The sequence below is a fragment of the Cetorhinus maximus genome, chromosome 20 (genome assembly GCF_964194155.1).
Source record: "Cetorhinus maximus chromosome 20, sCetMax3.hap1.1, whole genome shotgun sequence".
Taxonomy (NCBI): Eukaryota; Metazoa; Chordata; class Chondrichthyes; order Lamniformes; family Cetorhinidae; genus Cetorhinus; species Cetorhinus maximus.
The window spans coordinates 22,502,321-22,519,585 of record NC_135898.1 but is presented as its reverse complement, the minus strand read 5'-3'; the positions used below and the strand labels follow the sequence as shown (position 1 = coordinate 22,519,585).

Genomic DNA, 17,265 nt, shown 5'->3' with positions numbered 1-17,265 from the left:
TAACACGTTCCCTCCAGCAGGGGGCAGTGACGCCTCAGCAGGGGGGCAGTAACACGTCCCTTCTAGCAGGGGCAGAGACACCTCCCCTCCAGCAGGGGGCAGTGACACCTCCCGTCCAGCAAGTAGCAATGACACTTCCCCTCCAACAAGGGCAGTGACACCTTCACTCCAGCAAGGGGCAGTGACACCTCCCATTCAGCAGGGGGCAGTGACACCTCCCTTAGAGCAGGGGGAATAGCACCTCCCCTCAGCAGGCAGCAGTAACATGTCCCCTCCAGCAGGAAGCAGTGACACCTCCCCTTAAGCATCGGGCAGTGACACCTTCCCTCCAGCAGGGGGCAGTAACACATCCCCTCTAGCAGGGGGCAGTGGCACCTCCCCGCCTAGTAGAGGCAGTAACACGTCCCTTCCAGCAGGGGCAGTGACACCTCCCTTAGAGCAGGGGGAATAGCACCTCCCCTCAGCAGGCAGCAGTAACATGTCCCCTCCAGCAGGGCGCAGTGACACCTCCCTACCAGCAGGGGGCAGTAACACGTCCCCTCTAGCATAGGGCAGTGACATCTTCACTCCAGCAGGGGGCAGTGACACCCTCCTCCAGCAGGGGGCAGCGACACCTCCCCTCCAGAAGGGGGCAATGACACCTCCCCTCCAGAAAGGGGCAGTGTCACCTCCCCTCCAGCAGGGGCAGTGACATCTTCACTCCAGCAGGGGGCAGAGACACCCTCCTCCAGCAGGGGGCAGTGACACCTCCCCTCCAGAATGGGGCAGTGACACCTCCCTTCCAGCAGGTAGCAGTGATAAAAACAAAAAGCTAAAAGCTACTGCGGATGCTGGAAATCCAAAACAAAAACAGAATTACCTGGAAAAACTCAGCAAGTCTGGCAGCATCGGCAGAGAAGAAAACAGTTAACGTTTCGAGTCCTCATGACCCTTCAGCAGAACTGAGTACAGTTAGGAGATTAGTTTCTCCTAACTATACTCAGTTCTGCCGAAGGGTCATGAGGACTCGAAACGTTAACTGATTTATTCTCCACCGATGCTGCCAGACTTGCTGAGTTTTTCCAGGTAATTCTGTTTTTGTTGAGGTAGCAGGGATACCTCCCGTCCAGCAGGGGGCAGTGACACATCCACTGTAGCAGGGAGTAGTGACACCTCCCCTCCAGCAGGGGGCAGTGACACCTCCACTCCAGCAGGGGGTTAGTGATACCTCCCCTCCAGCAGGGGACAGTGACACCTCCACTCCAGCAGTGGGTATTGACACCTCCACTCCAGCAGGGGGCAGTGACACCTCCACTCCAGCAGGATGCAGTGACACCTCCCCTCAAGCAGGGGGAAGCAGGAATCCACCCTCAGGCTTGGCTCCTTAACCCGCCCCTCCTTCCCGATTGGCCATCTGTCCTGTCACTCTGCGCCGTGCTGCACTCCGATTGGCGAATCCCGCGGTCAATCAGGGGGCGGTGACACCTGACCTTGGACTGCTTGCTCCCCCCGCCTCCCGTCTCCCGAATGTGCCCACTCCGCTGTGACTTTCCACTGTCCTGAACTCTGCTGGGGGCTTTCCCCATCTAATCGTCACCCGGTCCGCTCCTTAATGATTGGCCCTCTCTACTGTCAGTCGTGAATCCCGCCGTCACGCAGGGGGCGGTGAACCCTTTCCCTCGCCGCCCAATACGTTTCCCCGCCACCTGCCTCCGGATTGGCCATCTCAAAGTCCCTCCCTACTACCTGAACTCTAATTGGCGAGATGCGCTGTCAATCAGTGGCCATGAACCCTCTCCCTCTCGAACAGTCATCCTACCGCCTCCTTTCTGATTGGTTAGCTGTTCTGTCACTCCACAGAATCCTGTACTATGACTGGTGAGCTGAATTGTCAATCAAGGCATAACATCCTCCAAACTTGGCTCCACCTCCCATGCGCCATGCTGATTGGTCCGCTCCACTGTCACTCCGGTGTAGTCCAGCGCTCCTTTTGGTGAAGGCTGCTGTCGCCCAAGGGGCGGGTCCAGACAGCTGTTTCCGGTTCCGCTCGGGTCCAGTCGGTGTCGGGGATGCGGCGGGTGACGTTGTTCGTGAACGGGAGTCACCGGGACGGGAAGGTGAGGGGAAGGACTGAACCTGAGGGTCAAGGGTTAAAGGACTGAGCCTGAGGGTCAGGGGGTAAAGTTTTGAGCTTGAGGGTCAGAGGGTGAAGGATTGAGTCTCAGGGTTGGGGGTAATGGACTGGGGGTCAGGGGGTAAAGGACTGACTCTGAGGGTCAGGGGGTAAAGGGTAACTGACTGACCCTGAGGGTCAGGGCGCAAAGGTTAACCAACTGAGCCTGAGGGTCAGGGGTTTAAGGACTGAGCCTTGGGGCCAGAAGGTAAAGAACTGAGTCTGAAGGGCAGGGGTTAAAGGACTGAGTGTGAGGGTCAGAGGGTAAAGGACAGTCTGAAGGTCACGGGGTAAAGGATTGAGCCTTAGGGTCAGGGGGTAAAGAGTAAAGGGCTGAGCCTGAGGGTCAGGGCGGTAAAGGACTGTCCCAGAAGGTCACGGAGTAAAGTACTGAGTCTGAAGGTCAGGGGGAAAAGGGCAAAGGACTGAGCTTGAGGATCAGGGGTTAAAGGACTGAACCTGAGTGTCAGAGGTTAAAGTACTAAACCCGATGGTCAGGCGATTAAAGGACTGAGTCTGAGGATCGGGGGTCAAAGGACTGGGCCTCAGGATTAGAGGTTAAAGGACTGAGCCTTAGGGTCAGGGAGTAAAGGGTAAAGGACTGAACCTGAGTGTCAGGGGGTAAAAGGTAAAGGACTAAGCCTGAGGGTCAGGGGTTAAAAGACTCAGCCTGAGGGTCAGCGTTTAAAGGACTGAGCCTGAGAGTCAGAGGTAAAAGGACTGAGCCTTAGGGTCTGGGGTTAAAGGATTGTGCCTCAGGGCCAGGGGTAAAAGACTGAGCCTGCGGATCAGGGGTTAACCGACTGATCCTGAGGGTCAGGGGGTAAAGGACTGAGCCTCATGGTCAGGGGGTAAAGGTCTATCCCTGAAGGCCAGGGGTTAACAGACTGCGCCTGAGGGTCAGGGATTAACGGACTGAGCTTGAGGGTCAGGGGTTAACGGACTGAGCCTGAGGGTCAGGGGTTAACGGACTGAGCCTGAGGGTCAGGGGTTAACGGACTGAGCCTGAGGGTCAGGGGTTAACGGACTGAGCCTGAGGGTCAGGGGTTAACGGACTGAGCCTGAGGGTCAGGGGTTAACGGACTGAGCCTGAGGGTCAGGGGTTAACGGACTGAGCCTGAGGGTCAGGGGTTAACGGACTGAGCCTGAGGGTCAGGGGTTAACGGACTGAGCCTGAGGGTCAGGGGTTAACGGACTGAGCCTGAGGGTCAGGGGTTAACGGACTGAGCCTGAGGGTCAGGGGTTAACGGACTGAGCCTGAGGGTCAGGGGTTAACGGACTGAGCCTGAGGGTCAGGGGTTAACGGACTGAGCCTGAGGGTCAGGGGTTAACGGACTGAGCCTGAGGGTCAGGGGTTAACGGACTGAGCCTGAGGGTCAGGGGTTAACGGACTGAGCCTGAGGGTCAGTGGTTAACGGACTGAGCCTGAGGGTCAGGGGTTAACGGACTGAGCCTGAGGGTCAGGGGTTAACGGACTGAGCCTGAGGGTCAGGGGTTAACGGACTGAGCCTGAGGGTCAGGGGTTAACGGACTGAACCTGAGGGTCAGGGGTTAACGGACTGAGCCTGAGGGTCAGTGGTTAACGGACTGAGCCTGAGGGTCAGTGGTTAACGGACTGAGCCTGAGGGTCAGTGGTTAACGGACTGAGCCTGAGGGTCAGGGGTTAACGGACTGAGCCTGAGGGTCAGGGGTTAACGGACTGAGCCTGAGGGTCAGGGGTTAACGGACTGAGCCTGAGGGTCAGGGGTTAACGGACTGAGCCTGAGGGTCAGGGGTTAACGGACTGAGCCTGAGGGTCAGGGGTTAACGGACTGAGCCTGAGGGTCAGGGGTTAACGGACTGAACCTGAGGGTCAGGGGTTAACGGACTGAGCCTGAGGGTCAGAGGGTAAAGGACTGATTCTGAGGGTCAGGGGGTAAAGGTCTGATTCTGAAGGTCGAGCGGGGTGGTGGTAAAGGACTGTGCCTGAGGGTCGGGGGCTAAAGGACTGAGCCTGAGGGTCAGGGGCTAAAGGACTGAGCCTGAGGGTCAGAGGTGGAGGGTAAAGGACTGACCCTGAGCGTCAGAGGTGAAGGGTAAAGTACTGACCCTTCATGTTGGCAAGGAGCAAAGGTCTACTTTTGCATGATTATGTTAGTTTGGGTGAAGCATTTTATCCTTTTGCAGTTTGAAAGGCGATTCTGTTTTTTTTGTAGGAGGGTGGTGCAAGGGGAGAGGAAAGTGCTCCAAATGTTGCCTGAGTCCGTGTTCTGGTTTGAGGGAGACTGCGGGAGCTGATCCCTTCTCTGATCCTGTTTTCCTCAATTCCCGATTTCAGCTATTCCCTGGGGCTGGCCGGTCCACATTTAGCCTCGATCCAGTTTTACGTGGAAGCTGTAGTTTTTCCACTCGGCCAAAACTCAGGTCGTTTATAAAAAAAAAAACTTCGATCCAAATCTGTCAGCCGTGGCGGGTTTGAGTCCCACTCCTGAGGCTTGAGGTCAGAAATCCAGGTCGACAGTCCCAGTGCAGCACTGCAGGCTCCCTGCGCTGCTGTCTTTCAGATGAGATGTTATACCAAGGGCCCTGGATGTAAAAGATCACGTTTTCACCCTAAAACCGAAGACCTGGCCATTTATCACTTTGGGATCTTGCTGTGCACAATTTGGTTGCCGCCTCACAGCAGTGACTCCAAAGTGTTTGATTTAGCTGTAAGCAATGTTTTTTTATGCCTGAGAGAGGCACTATACGATTCCTCGAACTTGGAGAGCTGTCTGTGCCTCTGCAGCATCAGGAACACGCTTCCTTGCCCGCCTTTCAGCTGCCTGCTTGCTGCGCTCCCCGCTGACCTGCCTGCATGCTTGGTCAAGTTCTCACTCCGTTTTCCTCTGGGCAGGTGGTTGCTGTGTACGGAACTCTGCCGGACCTGCTGTCTGTCGCCAGCAATAAGCTGAGTATCAAGGCGGTTCACCTCTACAATGGGAAGGGTGGCCTCATCGACGATATTGCACTCATTCGGTGAGTCTGTTTTTACTTGGCGAATTCTCTTCCGAAGGCTACTTATCCCCCGCCTGTCCATCCGTTGCTGGCTCTCACTTCACACCTTCAAGTGTGAGGCCAAAAACGATGCCAGAGGGCTGATTGAACACATCCTCCAAAACCTTTACTCCTACTTGAAGCCAGTTGCCGCACTCGGCAAACTGCTTGGAGAACAAACCTGGAGCTTTCGGTGTAGCATGCACTGGATAAATCATCTCTCCACAGGTCATGCTCAGTTGATACTAGCATTAATAAATGTAATCGGGATATTTTTTGACTCCCGAGGAAATGTGGAGCTCGCCATGCCAGGAGGTATTTGAGGCAATTTCCCCGATGCTCTTGAAAGAAAGTAGATGAGTACGTGAGAGAGAAGGGTATAGAAACATATGCTGAAGTGAGTTGTGTAGATTAAAGGAGACTGGAGTGGAGTATACCACCAGCAGACTCGTTGGGCTGAACGGCCTCTTTTTGTCTTTCTTGGGATGTGAGCAAGACCAGCATTTGTTGCCCATCCATAACTGCCCTTGAGAAAGTGGCCTGCCCTGTGCTGTGTATTTGACATAATTATCGAACTCATTGCTATAATGGAGCCTTGGTGTGCTTGACTTTGAAGCAGCAGACTCCTCTTTCTCCTGAGGAAGTGAAAGGGGCTGTCTAAATGAAACTCTTTGTTCGCAAGCAGAAGACTTCCGACCCCTCAGCCTGACCGAGCTTTGATGCCTGGTATCGGAGGTGGAAGTTCAGGTGTCATTTGTGTTTGCCTATAATTTTATACCATGTTGGACCACTTAAAGGCTTCAAAGATGCTAAATATTGTGTTGATAATTTACTCTTATTTTTCTGAGCAGAGATGATGACGTATTATATGTGTCTGAAGGCGAGCCATTTATAGGTGGGTGCCTGTGAACTGGAATATTCAACCTTGCAATGAAGACTTTTTTTTTGTACCTTTTTGCAAAATTGCTTCGCGGGGATGTTCAACAATATAACTTGTGAAGCCATTATACACACGGGCGCACATTTCATTGGTTTCTATGTTCGGGGGACGTGTGCTAACGGTATGTTAATTATGTTGTTAAGATAACGCAGGTGAAGGGCATTGTTTAATTAAGTACCTAGAGCACTTATAAAGAAATCCTGCTGCCCCTTTCAGGGCTGTCAATTTGTTTAATTGGTTATTTTAGCGACATAATCAAAAGAGCATACAATGCTGCAACACGGGGGTAGTAGGTATAGTAGGCATACGTAATGCTGCATTCTGTAATTAAATCCATTATCAAGAAAAGTATCGATCGGAATAACAACCTACGTACACTTATTTTGGTGCTGGGAGGAGGGACAGTTCAACCTTACGATGCCTGCACAAACACTGGCTTGGGAGTTCGGTTCCAAATGTCTTTATTTTCCCTGCTGGCAGACCCTGAGGCTCACGGGAAGGACATGGATGCCAAATTAGGGATGTGCACTGACTGGATAACACTAAACGTTGGGGGACAATATTTCACCACTACACGGTAAGGCAGTTAGCAGCGTGCTAGTTGTAATTGTCCATAGGGAAGTGATGCCTACTGTGCTCCTGCGTTTACTTCCCAAGCTTTAGCCCATTTCTGAGTGTGTTGGGTCCGACACCGAGCTGAAGACTACTTAATACTTGTTAAAATGAAGATTAATCAAATGATCTCCCTTCTGGTCATTGAGATGCAAAAATGTCTCACTATCATTTTAAAATGGTTTCTTTCTTTTCAGACAGGCTTTTTTTTAAGCATTCCCACTGTATATGGACCTCCAATCCAAAACTGACCTTGGATCAGCATTAGCCCCTGAATAAAGGGATAACTGGTGTGGAAAATCTTATAAAAAGGAAAAATCACACTTGTGCAGCAGGCCATTTTGAGATTAGGGATAAATTGGTTGGGACAGTGTAGAGGGAGCTTTACTCTGTATCTAACCCCGTGCTGTACCTGTCCTTGGAGTGTTTGATGGGGACAGTGTAAGAGGGAGCTTTACTCTGCACCTTACCGCATGCTGTACCTGTCCTGGGAATGTTTGATGGGGACAGTGTAGAGGGAGCTTTACTCTGTATCTAAACCTGTGCTGTACCTGTCCTGGGAGTGTTTGATGGGGGCAGTGTGGAGGGAGCTTTACTCTGTATCTAACTCCATGCTGTACCTGTCCTGGGAGTGTTTGATGGGGACAGTGTAGAGGGAGCTTTACTCTGTATCTAACCCTGTGCTGTACCTACCCTGGGAGTATTTGATGGGGACAGTGTAGAGGGAGCTTTACTCTGTATCTAACCCCATGCTGTACCTGTCCTGGGAATGTTTGATGGGGGCAGTGTAGAGGGAGCTTTACTCTGTATCTAACCCCGCACTATGCCTGCCCTGGGAGTGTTTAATGGGGGCAGTGTAGAGGGAGCTCTGCACTGCATTGCTCTTCTTGTGTCCCTGTAGTGCTGGTGTGCTCTGTTAAATGGATTTTCTCTTCCAAAGGCTGGAACAGACCTTTGCCCATTCCACAGCTAACAATTCCTTTCCTGTCATCCCCAGGAGCACTTTAGTGAATAAGGAACCGGAGAGCATGCTTGCTCACATGTTTCGGGATAAAGGTTGGTATTGCTGCACCTGCTGAGTCGCAGTGCACAAGCAGGTGACATACATTAAACGCTTTGCTGACTATTTTAAGTGAGCAGTGCTGGCATCTCCTGCCATCTGACTGTGTGGCTTAATGCCAGTATGTTCATTGGCAATGTGATGCCTCAGCTGTGTCTTGTAGCTCCCAGCAAAACAGCAGGGGAAACTTTTATTAAATTTATTCATTCATGGGATGCCCCGTTTGTTGAACTGAGTGGCTTGCTAGGCCATTTCAGTGGGCAGTTAAGAGTCAACCACATTGCTGCGGGTCTGGAGTCACATGTAGGACATATAGGCATATAGACCGGGTAAGGACGGCAGATTTTTTTACCCCTACAGGACATTAGTGTACTAGATGGGTTATAGTTAATCAGTTAATGGTCACCATCACTCAGATGAGCTTTATATTCCAGATTTATTAATTGAACTTAAATTGCACCAGCTGCTGTGGTAGGATTTGAATTTGGAATCCATTTGAATGGATTACAGGTTGTCAATAGAAATACCATCACCAGCAATATATGAAGCTGTTGGTGGCATTCTTCCCAAGTGTACTGGGCAGTCAGTTTTTGTTTGCAAAGAGCAAAATGTAATAGGTTTTGAGCAAGTGAATGGGGATAGGGTGGGAAGAAGCTGATAAGTGAAGTTCTGTGATAGGGTAGATGGCAGAGAGCTTAAAGGACAGAATGATTAATGGTGCAAGGCCAAAGGAAGTGGTAATGGGACAGGTAAAGAAGCAAAAGATGGTCAGCCAGTCTGCGTTTGGTCTCCCCAGCATAGAGGAGAGCGCATTGGGAACAGCCAATACTGGATAGTAAATTGAAAGAAGTGCAAATAAATCGCTGTTTGTCCCAGAAGGAGTGTTTGGAGTCTTGGGCGGTGAGGAGAGAGGGGGTAAAAAGGGCAGGCGTTCCACCACCTGCGCTTGCGTGGGAAGGTGCTGTGCGAAGGGGACAGAGTGTTGGTCGATGGGTAGCAGTGAGTGAGGAGTGGACTGGGGTGTCGCAGAAAGGGAGGGTCACTTTGGAATGCTGAAAGTGGAGGGGAGAATGAGACAAAATGGAAGGAGGCCGTTTGGCCCATTGCTCCGTAACTGTAAATGTTGTTACATTGCTGCTTCGTTGATTCCTTTCCCTTCCCCCCTTTTTCCTTTTGTTTGCTCCTCTGCCATGTGGCCTGCTCTGGAACAAGACGCCTGGGGCAATAAGAGGGACCATCAGGGAGGCTTCCTAATCGACCGGAGCCCAGAGTACTTCATTCCCATCCTGAACTACCTGCGTCATGGGCAACTCATCGTGAACAAAGGCCTCAACTTACTGGGTAAGGCCCACACAACGTTACCACGGAAATGGGTAGGTGCAAGAGCAAACGTACAGTGCCTGTGAAAAGCCTTTATTGAAAGACCAAGAACTCTTCAAGGTCTGGACGGGGGACATGCTGAGAGGCTGTATCCCCCCCCACCCCGGCTCGAAATAGGAGGCACAGCCTCACAATGCGGTGAGGCCATGCGTGTGGCGCTTGCTCCCGGGGCCCTGCGTGTGGCTCTTCCCGTTCCCTTTAGGGATCATGGATAGTTTTTGTGCAACCTCTGTTCATCTCCTGCAGGTGTCCTCGAGGAGGCTAAGTTCTTCGGCATTGACTCGCTAATTGAACAGTTGGAATTACTCATTAAGGTAAAAGATTTGGCTGTTGTGTTTTTGCTCCTTCGTGTCTATGTGCGTGTGTGTCTGTGTGTGTGTGTGTGTGTGCATAGGCTGGCAGTTTGCAGTCACATGGCCTGACCCACATGGCACCGTACATGTTCAGCCAGTGTGCCAGTCAGTGGCTAAATATTGAGAACTGAATCAGGCAAACCTTGTGAGTGACTAACGAATCTGATTGGCTGTTTCTTTGTAGAATTCCTTGCCAGCTGAAGATCACTCTCCCATTTCCCGGAAGGAGTTTGTCCGCTTTCTCTTGGCCACGCCCACGAAGTCGGAGCTCCGCTGTCAGGTGATGGTGAACAGAATGAAATGTTTGTCCTTCAATGAGCGCCCAGAGATAGGAATCGGAGCCCGCTTGCTGAGTCAAGGCACTCGGTGGCCACACACCAGGCTTTCAGCTGGAGTCATTATTTAACAACCAGAAGCTATTACCCCGTGTGACACCAGGGAGAAGGACAAAGACTTCCCCTCTAGTTCAGACAGAGCCTGTCCGATCTGTGCACCAAATAGTGTCACTAAGTCCCTTGGCGGTCATTAAAAGTGTGTTATTTTTAAAATTTTGAGCAACAACTTTGATCTCTATAGCCCCTGTAACCTAACAAAACCAAGATGGTGTTATAAAACTAAATTTGCCACCGAGCTAAATGAGATATTAGGTCGGGTGACCCAAAGCCTGGTCAAAGAGGCCGGTTTTAAGGAGCATCTTAAAGGAGGAAGGAGAGGGGGAGAGGTGTAGGATGGGAATTTCAGAGCTTGGGGCTCAGGCAACTGAAGGCACGGCCACTGTTGGTGGTGTGATTAAAATCAGGGATGCACAAGATACCAGAATTAGAGAAGCGCAGATACCTCGGAGGATTGTGGGGCTGGAGGAGATTACAGAGATAGGGAGGGAGCGAGGGAAATGGAGGGATTTGAAAACAAGGATGAGAATTTTTAAATTAAGTTTTTGCTTGACCAGGAGCCAATGTAGGTCAGAGAGCACAGGGGTGATAGGGGATAGTTTGGTAGTACAGAACTTGAGTTTTTCTGAAAAAAAGATACATTTTTTATTGAAGCTTTTTGTCTTGTACTAATCAGGACAATTTGCAGGAGTGACAAATGTAAAGGGAACAACAATTTATACTGTATGAGAAGAGAGTGCTGATTGGTTGGCAAATGGGCTACTTATTCAGTCAGCACACTCTTCTCATTTGGCATAAATTGTTGTTCCCTTTACATATTCCACTCCTGCAAATTGTCCTGATGAGTGCAAGATGAAAAGCTTCAACAAACAAATATCACTTTTTTTCGATGATCGGGAGTGGAACTTGCGGCGAGTTAAGACCCGGCCAGCAGAATTTTGGAAGAGCTGAAGTTTACGGAGACCAGCCAGGAGTGTGTCGGAATAGTCCAATCTAGGGACATGGATGAGGGCACAAAATGTGCTCGGTTAGCTGGAATTCAAATTGTTGATGTTTGTTTGGCCTGCACGAGTGCTGTTTTGGAGATTATTCTCTTGAAGGTGCATGGATAGAGACTCCCATTCAAACATCCGGAATCAACTCCCAGAAAGAGAGAGGGGTTTACACGGCTTCGGACCTCCGATTGTGCCCGTGTTTGCTGCATTGCTACACTCAGAGATGGCGCGGCACGTTTTATTCAGAAAGTTGCCTTGTAGTGCCCTTGGTGCAGTGCAGCACCCAAGGGTGGATGTGTGCCGAGCAGAAAGAAGCCAGCAATCAGCGACTTGCTGAAACCAGGCTTGGCACTTTGAAAAGGCTATGGGTGGAGGGAGGTGAGGTGAGGGGATTAGAGAGGGCTGAGTTAGGGTGGGCTCAGCTTTGGTTTCAGCGCAGTCGAGCAGCAGGAAAGGGTAAGAGGAGGCAGCAAGATGTCAATTAGTCTGCAGCAAGCCATTTTAGAGAGATTGTGTTATCAGTAAAGTATGGGGGATAGCTGGTGACAGGCAGAGGACTTGAAGACTAGAGTTTTTTTCTTTCACAGGATGTGCCAAGGTCAGCACTAATGTCCATCCCTAATTGCCCTCGAGAAGATGGTGGTGAGCTGCCTTCTTGAACCGCTGCAGTCCACGCGGTGTAGGTACACCCACAGTGCTGTTAGGGAGGGAGTTCCAGGATTTTGACCCAACGACAGTGAAGGAACAGCAATATATTTCCAAGTCAGGATGGTGAGTGACTTGGAGAAGAACTTCCAGGTGATGGTGTTCCCATGTATCTGCTGCCCTTGTCCTTCTAGGTGGTAGAGGGCACAGGTTTGGAAGGTGCTGTCGAAGGAGCCTTGGCAGGTTGCTGCAGTACACTTTGTAGATGATACACACTGCTGCTACTGTGCGTCGTTGGTAGAGGGAGTGAATGTTTGTGGATGTGGTGCCAGTCAAGTGGGCTGCTTTGTCCTGGATGATGTCGAGCTTCTTGAATGTTGTTGGAGCTGCACTCATCCAGGCAAGTGGAGAGTATTCCATCATACTCCTGACTTGTGCCTTGTAGATGGTGGACAGGCTTTGGGGAGTCAGGAGGTGGGTTACTCGCCGCACAATTCCTAGCCTCTGACCTGCCCTTGTAGCCATATTATTTATATGGCTGGTCCAGTTCAGTTTCTGGTCAATGGTAACCCCTAGGATGTTGATAGTGTGGGATTCAGTGATGGTAATGCCATTGAATGTCATGGGGTGATTGTTAGATTCTCTCTCTTGTTGGAGATGGTCATTGCCTGACACTTGTGTGGCATGAATGTTACTTGCCACTTATCAGGATATTGTCCAGGTCTTGCTGCGTGCGGGCACTGATTGATTCAGATGAGAGAAAGAAAGCTTTATTTTGCATTCTTGCCAGAACTGTTAAAACTGGAAAAGCTGTGGGGGAAGGGTTGACCAGTGGAACTAATTGGAGAGCTCCCTCAAAGAGCCAGCACAGGCACAATGGGCCAAAGGGCCTCCTCCCTGCTCTGTCCCATTCTCTGATATCGCGTTTCTAAATCCTTCCTTCTGCTCAGGGTCTGAATTTTCGAGGGACCGATTTATCCCGATTAGACCTTCGCTACATCAACTTCAAGATGGCTAACCTGAGCAACTGCAACCTCAGTCACGCCAACCTGTGCAGCTCGAACCTGGAGCGGGCAGACCTGTCTGGCGCGATACTCGATGTAAGTGTGTGTTGCCTCTTTTTTAATCATTTCCATTCGTGTTCAAATCGGGGCTCTTTCCTGCTGTGTGCACCTCATCTCAGTCCTAAACGATCGCCCCTTATCCTGAGCCTGTGCCCCCGTGTTCTAGATCCCCCAGCGAGGGGAAACGACCTCTCAGTATCTACCCTGTCAAACCCCTTCAGAATCCTGTACGTCTCAATCAGATCACCTCTCATTCTTCTAAACTGCAGAGAATATAAACCCAATTTACTCAGCATCTCATCATAAGACAACCCTCTCATCCCAGGGACCAGTTTGGTGAATCTTCGCTCTACCACCTCCAATGCCATTGAATCCTTCCATAAATATGGAGACCAAAACTGCACACAGTATCCAGATAGTCTCGCCAGAGCTCTGTATGACTGAAGTAAGACTTCCTTATTCTTGCACTCCAATCCCCTTGCAATAAGAGGCTGGAATCTAGTGGAGGGGTTTTGAAGATTTGAAAATCGACGTTGAACTTGACCTGATGCTAATTTGATTTGTAAATGTTTGACGTGGAACTAGGGAGGACCAACTTGGAGCAGCTCCTGCTGTGAACGGGCTCTTCCTGTTGAGAAGGTTCTCAGTTGCTCTACTTCTCTCCTGCACGAGAGAGGGCCGATTAGCGGTTTTCACTGAGGGACTTTTTTACTTTGCCAGGGTGCCAATCTCCAGGGGGTGAAGATGCTGTGCTCAAATGCAGAGGGGGCATCGCTGAAAGGCTGCAACTTTGAAGACCCTTCAGGCCTCAAGGCCAACTTGGAAGGTATGTTGAATCACTCTCAGTGCTTGCATTGGTACAGTGCCGTTTCCGACCTGCGGATACCCCAAAGTATTGCCCCGACCGGCGAAATGCTGTTGTACGGTCGGAAACACAGCAGCCAGGTTGCGCATAGCAAGCTCCCATAACCAGCGTCGTGGGACCCGAGACCCCCCCCCCCCTCCACCTACCTCCTGACTCTGAGGCGGTGGCCTCTTGGGTGCTGTGGGACCTGAGGGGTGGCCACTTGGATGTAAGGTGCCCTGCGCTAAACCACAGCCCAGTGGGAGGCTGCGGAGCCGGTGATGGTGGTGAGGAGGGGGTTGCTGGGGGAGGCCGGTGAAGTGGGTAGTAGAGCGAGCTGGCCAGGCCCACACGGCAGGAATCAGTAATCAGTGTTGGATTTTTCAGGGGCCAATTTGAAAGGAGTAGATATGGAGGGCAGTCAGATGACGGGAATTAATCTGCGTGTGGCAACCCTGAAGAATGCCAAGCTGAAAAACTGCAACCTCCGAGGGGCCACGTTAGCCGGAACAGACCTGGAGGTAAGCAAGCCGGAAAACCCAAGTCCTTAATCTTTCACTTCACAAGATCCCCTGCTACCTCCCAGCGCAGTGTGGAAGAGCGGAAATTAAGCCGTAGGATTTGGAATTTAAATCATAGAATGGTTACGCAACAGAAAGAGGCAGTTCAGCCCATTGAACCTGTGCTCGCCCTTTGCAAAAGCAACTTGGCTAGTCCCGCACCCCTGCCTTTTCCCTATATATATCCCTTATGAATTTTTAAATTGCACAGCACCCTTCATAAGCACCAGATGTCTCAAAGTGTTTTACAGACTCTGACATCTTTATTTATTTTTTTTGGAAATGTGGGCTTTGTTGTATTTCCAGAAGTTTAAAAAGAAGACAAAATCGATTTCTCAGTTTGGCTGAAATAATGCAGATGCTCCTTTAAGCAGCAGGTGGTTTTTGATAAATGTAAAAGACAGAGCTTCCCGTTTAAAATTGCAAGCAAGGAAACTTCATCTTCCCCTGCCTGCCCATTATTGTAGTCCTTGTCGCAGACTGAGTGAGCTGTGTATGTGTGCTTTAACTTAGAGAGCCCCTCACACCCCTTAAATTTGTCTTAATCAGTGTCAATGTTGTGTTCCAGAATTGTGATCTCTCCGGCTGCGATCTGCAGGAGGCAAACTTAAGAGGATCTAATGTGAAAGGAGCCATCTTCGAGGAGATGCTAACCCCCTTGCACATGTCTCAGAGTGTGAGATAAGTGGGAAAGAGAGCTGGGGGGACGGGGGTAGAGGTGAAGGACCTCCTCCAGCCGGATGTGTGACTCGCTGCGATTCACCTCAGATACACAGCGTTCTCATTGGCCGGACCAGTGCAGAACTGACTTAAAGCTTCAAAGAATTGCTTCCCCCACCCGCCCCGCTGTTCCTGTGTTCCAGAGGCAGCACCCTGTCCGGACTCGACTGACTGGGGAAAGGAAAGTGTTTGCGTGATCACATCGGGAAGTGAATTCCATTTTGTTTTCTTCCGCGTTTGACATAGGGCTTCCATGCTGATTTGGGAAGCACATTTGAACCTTTTATCCGCGCCCTCTCTCACACACGCATGCACACACACTCACTCACACACACATGCGCGCGCACACACACTTGCGCACTCACATACACACACACACTTGCACACACTCATACACACGCACACACACTTGCGCGCACTCACACACACACATGTACACACACACACACACTCTCGCTCTCTCACATGCACACTCTCTCACTCATACTCTGTCTCTCACTCTCCTCACTCTCACTCACACACACACACACACCCCCCACCCCCCCCAACCACCCAGAGAATAAAGGAGAGACGGGTGATCATGTACGCAGCCCTGAGTTTGTGATGCATGGAACGCTGCTCAGATATACCACATATACATTTGAGCCTGCTTATATCTCGCTCTGCGTTAAATATATGTATATACAATAAGTACCAGCGCGCTGCTCACTCATGAAGGCAGCCAGCATGACAGTGACCCTGGGCTTGAGGCACCTGTCTGCACTCACTCTGCGTAACTGGCATTCACCGCTTGGATCGGCAGCAAGATATTTTGCACAGTATGAATGCAGTTTCAGAAAATATGGTGACGTATTTAGCCACAGCAGATACGTTTTGCACAGCAGATAGCAGGTTCAGCAATCTGTAATATGTGGGTGAGAATTTGTTCAAGTTCCATGCCACTGTTGAGGTGCCACTGTTGAGGTGCCTCTGTTATAGCTCTTTCCCTACTGGTACTCACACAAGCTTATGTTGGGAGCAGAGTTTGATGGGGACTTGGGCTGACCTTCTGAATAGGGACTTCTGTCATTCTCCAATAGCCACTGACTGACTGAGACCAGACGTGATGTGCAAGAGAGGACAGCGGATAAACCATGTGGCTGTCTGCCGCCGTGACCCTTACAGCCGTTGGCACTGGCACGGCTCCTGAGGTGGGTAGAAGGTGAGGCACTCCTCTTGACTGTGGAGTCATGAGGGAAGGGGTGGGAAATCATCGGGTAATCCTGCTCTAGCTTGCCTGGGACCCCACCTAAATGTACGATGAAAGAATCTGGAGTCTCATGTCATTGAATAGCAGGAATCTCGCTGTCCATGGGTAAGTTGCCAGAGAGGTGGCAGTGCCCGTCTTGGCACCTCAACATGAGTCAGGAGAAATGATAGTGCGAGGGGGAGTGACAGAAGCATGCCATGGAAACACTGGCTCCCCCTGAATCGCCACTGCCCTCTCAGCCTTGGCTATGGTTCTGGAGTTGGGAACTGCTACCCCTATCACCCCCCTAACCCCAGTAAAGAACCAGGCTAGGGAATAGCTGCGTTTGCGTAGCACCCTTGATACATTCCTTCGAGTGCGTTACCTGCAATGGATTATGTTGACTGGGGCGAGCAAATGCGCCCCGACTAATACCTGGTTTCTTGGGCAACTCCCCAGAGCTAGGCCCGTGACACAGCCAGGAGCTATGGTAATGTGCGGCTGTCTAGATTGTTGGAATTTTGTGTAAATTAACCACTGGTTAAGTTCTCTCAGATTGTAAGAGAAGCTGTGCATTCTGTCCACACATGCCATCTACTAGTAGAGGACTCAGGCCTGGAACGTGACATGTTTTCTATCTATTAAAGTGAAGCCCCACAGACCATGAACAGTGCAGGCCTATTTTTGTTGACTGCATTGATCTCCCAGTCTCTCTCTGGCTGGAATGGAATCCAGTGTTTTTTACACCTCCCATAACTGCAGGTCAGTTCTCCAAAGGCAAAGTTCAAGCCTTGGACTCCCCCTTCTTCCCATGCACGAACATGACGATGTTCAGCTTGGCCGCACTCAGCAACGTTAAGAGCAAAGCCAGCCTTTGCCAGCAACATTAGCCTCGTGAATTTTCACTTGCCACCGTTAGCCAAGCCTGAGAAAAGGCACAGCCAGGATTGTCCATGAAGACACCCCACAGGTCACCAGCACAGCCTGAGTTTGAATTTGGTTGCTGGGTGGATGGAGTACAGGAAGGAGTGAGGTTTTGTCCGCTGCATACAACACTAAGAGAATGAGCACAACTTTGCTGTTTAAAAAAGAAATCTTGGTGCATTCTGCACACTGCAGGGATTCCTTCCGAGCACATTACCATTTAGGTTTCAATGCTGTAATGGTTAATCATTGCAATATCGTATTGATAATCTCTTAAATTAAAGGACCTTTGCAGGACATCTGGAGCCTTTTTATGTACTTCTATTCATTACACATTTAGCCCATCTTTGTTTTCAGATATAATTCAAGTTAAGCCACCTT

At 50.4% G+C, this 17,265-nt stretch overlaps 1 protein-coding gene across 3 annotated transcripts; it reads left to right on the top strand.

Moving 5' to 3' along the window:
* Positions 1-2,000: 2,000 nt before the first annotated feature.
* LOC144694949 (BTB/POZ domain-containing protein KCTD9) lies at positions 2,001-17,183 on the top strand. Of its 3 annotated transcripts, none has more exons than XM_078565753.1 (12): positions 2,001-2,096; positions 5,028-5,149; positions 6,019-6,047; positions 6,588-6,684; positions 7,717-7,775; positions 8,992-9,120; positions 9,406-9,473; positions 9,697-9,792; positions 12,495-12,644; positions 13,329-13,434; positions 13,840-13,973; positions 14,581-17,183. In XM_078565753.1, the coding sequence occupies exons 1-12, from the start codon at positions 2,049-2,051 to the stop codon at positions 14,695-14,697; spliced, it is 1,155 nt and encodes a 384-aa protein (XP_078421879.1). In that variant the 5' UTR covers positions 2,001-2,048; the 3' UTR covers positions 14,698-17,183. The 3 variants fall into 3 exon arrangements, with proteins under 3 accessions (XP_078421879.1, XP_078421877.1, XP_078421880.1); XM_078565751.1 differs by having other exon boundaries at positions 6,019-6,062; XM_078565754.1 differs by lacking the exon at positions 13,840-13,973 and having other exon boundaries at positions 6,019-6,062.
* The last annotated feature ends 82 nt before the right edge of the window (positions 17,184-17,265 follow it).

Bases quoted from the DNA above. Each gene is read 5' to 3' on its own strand.
- LOC144694949 (XM_078565751.1), top strand. From the start codon at position 2,049: ATGCGGCGGGTGACGTTGTTCGTGAACGGGAGTCACCGGGACGGGAAG. The intron at 12,645-13,328 runs GTAAGTGTGTGT...TTACTTTGCCAG, and splicing joins TGTCTGGCGCGATACTCGAT to GGTGCCAATCTCCAGGGGGT. The intron at 13,974-14,580 runs GTAAGCAAGCCG...GTTGTGTTCCAG, and splicing joins TAGCCGGAACAGACCTGGAG to AATTGTGATCTCTCCGGCTG.